This window comes from Bubalus bubalis, chromosome X (genome assembly GCF_019923935.1).
Source record: "Bubalus bubalis isolate 160015118507 breed Murrah chromosome X, NDDB_SH_1, whole genome shotgun sequence".
Taxonomy (NCBI): Eukaryota; Metazoa; Chordata; class Mammalia; order Artiodactyla; family Bovidae; genus Bubalus; species Bubalus bubalis.
Window position 1 is genome coordinate 122,193,081 of NC_059181.1, and position 6,000 is coordinate 122,199,080.

General features: G+C 46.4%; 1 protein-coding gene across 9 annotated transcripts in view; it reads left to right on the plus strand.

The window, feature by feature from the left end:
• The window catches only part of ARHGEF6 (Rac/Cdc42 guanine nucleotide exchange factor 6), a 116,559-nt gene extending 112,532 nt beyond the window's left edge, over nt 1–4,027 (plus strand). For all 9 annotated transcript variants that reach the window (XM_025276678.2, XM_025276677.2, XM_006049468.3 and 6 more), the window contains one exon: nt 1,645–4,027. In XM_025276678.2, the coding sequence (XP_025132463.2) occupies nt 1,645–1,785 (141 nt within the window). In that variant the 3' untranslated portion in view covers nt 1,786–4,027. The remainder of the gene's footprint in view (nt 1–1,644) is intronic.
• Nucleotides 4,028–6,000: the final 1,973 nt, after the last annotated feature.

The window sequence follows — 6,000 nt, forward strand, 5'->3', positions numbered from 1 at the left end:
TCAGATCCTAACAGCCTCCCTCTTCCCTGCCACGCATGGGTAAACACCCTCAGGAGAAAGCCAGGAACAAGGTGGTGAGGTAGGGATTCTCATTTCCCTTGTGTCATCCAGGTAGGTTTTGTAGATTTTACCATGTGGCCTTGGGTTTCAATTTCTGAGGCTTGCTTATATACCTATTTAGCATTTAAAATAGGGTCCCAAACTTAGTTACAACTTTCATGTTCCCTGACATTTGCAAACAAAATTTAAGAAAAGATAAGTCGTTCATGGGACTTTGCTGGTGGCTCAGACGGTAAAACATCTGTCTACAATGTGAGAGACCTGGGTTCAATCCCTGGGTAGGGAAGATTCCCTGGAGAAGGAAATGGCAACCCACTCCAGTACTCTTGCCTGGAAAATCCCATGGATGGAGGAGCTTGGTGCAGACTTCTGTCCACGGGGTCGCAGAGTCAGGCATGACTGAGCGACTTCATGTAAATAGAACCATAAGTCATGAATTGTGGGCTCCTCTGGCACTCTTCCTAGAGTTTGAGGACTGCCTGTCCTTTGTGATGGGGTAAAGGCTGGATTGCAGGGAGAGAGACCAGAAGCTGGAAGATCACTTAGGAGGCTATTACAGAACTCAGGGTGAGACATGATGAGGTCCTGAGCTGAGGACAGAGAGCCGCTGAGGCTGCAGAGGAGGGACATGGAAGTAAAGGAGATATATCACTGAGTTAGAGCCTGTGAAAAATGGTGCTGTGATGTGGGAATTGAGAAAGACCCAGAGGGCTTCCCTGGTGGCTCAGTGGTAAAGAGTCCACCTGCCAATGCAGGAGACACGGGTTTGATCCCTGACCCAGGAAGATCCCACATGCCCCAGTGTAGCGAGGCCTGTGCACCACGGCTATTGAGCTGGTGCTGTAGAGCCCATGTGCCGCAGCTACTGAAGCCCGCATGCCTAGAACCCATGCTCTGCAACAAAAGAAGCCACTGCAATGAGAAACCTGTGCACCACCACTGGAGCGTGGCCCCTGCTCTCCAAAACTAGAGTAAAGCCGTGCAGCAACGAAGACTCAGCACAGCCAAAAATAAAGTAAATAAATAAAATTATTAAAAAAAAAAAAAAAAGAAAAGAAAAAGAGCCAGAGATGGAAGATGAAACTTTTTCATCTGGGTAATGTACTTTGATATGGTGGTGCCCTTCATGAAAATCAGAAACTACAGAAGGAAGAGATGTTTGGGTGATGGGGGAGATACTGGGTTCACTTTAGAACATAATGAACTTGAGGGCCTTATAACAAGTATAGGCGGAAATATCAAGTTGGCCCTGGGGGCTGTGGACCTGGTGCTCCTGAGCTGAGACGAGATCAGTGCCAGAGAGAATTGGGGTGGCCTCTTCACAGATACTTGAGTTGAAAGAAAAGAAACAGTAAGTGAAAAGAGTGAGTCAGAAGAGGGCCCAGGCCAGAGCCCTAGAGAATGCTTGTCTTGATATTTCAGGGGTTGGTCAGCGAGAAGTAGAATAATCCAGAAGCTGCTGAGGGAGAGGAGTTTGAGGAGGGAGAGTGTCCTCAGTGGTGAAGGCTGCTAAGAGGTTGAGCATGAGGAGCCCTGTAGCAGGGACTGTTTGTTTGGTAACCAATCAGCCTTTTCCCATCATAGGAGAATAAAAGAATGAAGCAATGCCTGGAGGAAGAGTTGAAATCAAGAAGGGACCTAGAGAAGCTGGTCCGGAGGCTGTTGAAGCAAACTGATGAGTGTATTCGGGCCGAGTCCAGTAGCAAGACCTCCGTTCTCCCATAACCATCACTGTGCGGCTGGCAGAGGGTGCCTGTAGGGTGTCGGGAAATGTCCAGCTGAGTGATCTGACTCAGTTTGCTCACTTCTCTGGTTTTTATTTCATATCTTAGTCTCTCTGTGTGTGTATGTGTGTGTGTGTTTGGATGAGTGTTTGTGATTGTTTGGTTATTGATTGGTTGTTGATTTTTTTGACAGGAGTAAAAAAGCAAGAGGGAGTGGGAGAAGTCTCCCCAGAGTCTTTTCCATCAGTAAGCAAAGGGAAGCTATTGTAGGCAGATGACTCACAGGGTCTTCAGATGGCCTTCAACTCGTAGTGCCTCTTTACCAGCCATTATCCTTGGGTCACTCTTGTTGGGCTGGCTGCTCTCCCCAAGTGGCTGGCCATGGCTTATTAAAATGTGAATTTGACTTTCCCCCTAATGCTTCCCTCTACCTGGCAGCCCCTCAGTACCTAATTTACTGAAGGCAACATTTCTGGAACTCTGACTGGGGAAGGTGAAAGGCAAATATGTTTGCCCAGTGATCCAGCTGCCCTTCCCAGACACAGCCTGTGCCACCCTCAATACCCGCTTTTTAAAATGACTACCCTGTCTTGTCTATAAGACCAAGAAAACTGTAGCACCCTTTCTCCTTTCGTGTTGGTTTATTTTTCCATTCTGTGGGTCAGAAGCTCTGGTCACCCACGCCAACCCCAGATCCATTAGCAACCTGCACTGGAGCGTCTTCCCCTCAGTAGCCGACTTGCCCATCTCTTGCCAGTGCATGCTAGGTTTTGTCCCTGGCCTTCTGCTTTGTGTAGAAGTTTTCTATTTCCCCAGTGCTTTAGGCCAACCATCCCAATCAGTGTGTAAACTGGTTTGTGTGTGCTTTTGCTTTTTAAAAATATAGACTGTGAGCAGTTCCTTTTATCTACGTCACATATTCAAGCTGCATCTTCTCATCCTTCAGTCTACACTGAGGTGATGTGGCGCCCTGGCAGACAGCTTTAATTCCCTTCATTGTCCTCCCATATATGCTGTCAGATGCTGTAATAGTCATCAGCCTCTTTGAGTAGGACTCTAAGCATGATTTGCAGATATGTGCTGTTGGGCCAGTTTGTACAGCTGGAAGGGAAGGGCCCCTCTAGTAGCTGTGTGCTGGTTCCTAGCAAAGCTGATTATTTGGAACTGGTTTACTCAAGTTGTCCATCGAATCAAACCCTTGCTGAGGGTTTCTAATATCTGAGAAATTAGAACTGTGATAAACCAGGTGTAGAAGACGGTCATGGCAGGGCAGCACACATCCAAATCCAGCACAGTTGAAAGTTGCAACCTGCCCCTGTCTCTCCCAAAGAGAGGCAATTTGGCCAGATGGGGGAGATCGCTGGAAAGAGAGGTCAAGGACCAATGGACAGATCAAAGTTGTCTCCCAGATATAAATGTGGGTTTTGCAAATGTTTAGAAACCAAACTTGAACTCCCGAGCTTGCTAAGCCATTTTCCTTTTTAGTATGGCGGAGGGGTTCGCAACTCCCATAGCTACCTGTTAAGGGGCTGTTGACTGCTTGCCACACGGCAGAAATTACATCCTCCACAGGAAATGGACTTTTCCTGCAGATCAATCTCAGCCAACCACACACAGCCGTCTTTGGAAGCTGAAGACCGAAGAAGACTTCTTGGAATGGCTGTGTTCTGTTTTTAGCCCAATGATTTAGAGATGCCATCCTTCACTTCCAGATGAAAAACAACAATAACAACAACACAGATCGTAGCATCTGCCCTGTCTGTGGTTAGTCAATGGCTTGCAATAAATGTGCAAACTATATCTGTAGGAAACATTTCTTGTGATTACAAATACTTTAGTTGATAAGGTATATAGGATTGCTTAAAATATTGACAGGTCTTTATTTTAAAGTGACGTGTCCATATGCATGTTTTGGGGGTGTGGCCCTTCTGATGAGAGGCCCTAGGTACTCTGGGTAATGTAGTTTTTGCAGAGTGGTGTCCACACTCACACTCAACAATCCTATACAGGAAATGAAGCCATGTTAACCTAACAGCAGTGTCTCCATAGTTGTGTTGTTTACAATACTCTATAAATGGGTCCCTGTAATCCTGTAGTTAAACTGCTACCCTTCGAGGCCTTTCAGTTCCTCTTCTGTCGTGTCCCTTCTTACACAAGCTCAAATTTTCTAACTTGTTTTTATTTTGAAGACTTTTAAAATGGACATTTTCAATAAATAAGAATAACAATGCTTTATAAAATAAGTCCTGTGTTTCTTCTTTTTCTTTTCTTTCTTTTTTTTTTTTTATTGCTAGCTGGTGTGTGAAAAGATTTCTCATGCTGTGTCAGCTTCCTTTCCTGTTTCCCTCATCAGTTATCCATGCTCATCAGGCCCCTGAACTAGCTTCTATCTTTTTCACTCAGGGCAGATGATATTTGTTCCCCACTTTACAGAGATAATATGTCTCTTGAGGGAGAACCTCCCTTGACTTCACCACCCCTCTCCTCCTGGCCCCAAACTATAAACGGTCTGTACCTCTTCTTGCCATTTTTCTTCAATATTAGAGATAGAGATATTCATTTTCCTCTTCAAACTTATCCCTCAATCTTCAGTCTTGTTTCCATCTCTCTGTATATTTAGCAGGATTTTGCCAATTTTGCTATATTTTGACCACAGTTGGAATGCCAGTTTCAGCAGTCAGGGTGAAAATACTCCCAAACAAGATAGCTGCACTGGGTATTATTGGTTGCTGCTGCTGCTGGTAAGTCACTTCAGTCGTGTCTGACTCTGTGCGACCCCATATTCGGCAGCCCACCAGGCTCCCCTGTCCCTGGGATTCTCCAGGCAAGAACACTGGAGTGGGTTGCCATTTCCTTCTCCAGTGCATGAAAGTGAAAAGTGAAAGTGAAGTCGCTCAGTCGTGTCCGACCCTCAGCGACCCCATGGACCACAGCCCACCAGGCTCCCCCGTCCCTGGGATTCTCCAGGCAAGGACACTACTCAGCATCCATTCCTCCCCCTACCTTACCCCAAGGCTAAAAAATAACTATCTCAGACTCTCTTGCAGCTAGGATTCTGGATACACTGTGGGTTCTGATACATTTTCAGTTCTGCCAATGAGATGCCTTTGCACAAGGTTGAAAGGCTTCAGTTAGGCAGAGGCTCTCTTCCCCGGAGCTTGGTGGCTGGCAGGGAGATCCAAGGAGATGTTTGTGGCTTCTGTACTACATTCTGTACTCACAGCTTTGTGGGTGACAGACTCTAGCAGCAGCTGTATCCCCTGAAGCTAGATTTGGATCACGACCACTGTGCTATGACCTTGACAGCCATTAGGCTAATGGAAGCCCCCTGACTTCCACTTCTGTAGTCATCAATTTTGTAGGCACCTGATACTACTTTTCTGCTTGAGATCGCTTCAGTGGTTTATGTCTCCTACACTGAAGCAATAGCTATAACACCATACCTCCTGTGTGCGAGGCTCAGCACTGTTTTACATGGTTAAACTCCTGTAACCCTTGAAACAACCCTATTAGGTATTCACTATTAATATCCCCATCTTACAAGTGGGCTTCCCTGGTGGCTCAGAGGTTAAAGTGTCTGCCTCTAATGCGGGAGACATGGGTTGGATCCCTGGGTCAGGAAGATCCCCTGGAGAAGGAAATGGCAACCCACTCCAGTATTCTTGCCTGGAGAATCCCATGGACAGAGGAGCCTGGTGGGCTACAGTCCATGGGGTCGCAAAGAGTCGGACACGACTGAGCGACTTCACTTTCAACTTTAACTTTCTTACAAGTGAAGAAAGGTACAGTGATTGAACAATATGCTACTGTGTGTGGAGCAGGGACTTGAAACCCTGGTCTGTCTGCCTCTTGGATCCGTGTTCTTCCTACCACATTGCCTCTTCTACACATGACACTTGCCTAGTTGGCTTCTACCTTGGCCATCTACTCTCCTGAAGTCACTGATGAGCTCTTATTGACAAATGTAGGGAGCACTTTTCAATATCCATCCTGACCTCTCTTCAGTATGACCCTTTGTTATTCAGTTGCTAAATCATCTCAGCTGTTTGTGACCCTGTGAACTGCAGCATGCCAGGCTTCCCTATCCTTCATTATCTCCTGGAGTGTGCTCACACTCATGTCCATTGAGTCCGTGATGCTGTCTAACCATCTCATCCTCTGTCATCCCCTTCTCCTCCTACCTTCAATCTTTCCCAGCATCAGTCTTTTCCAGTGA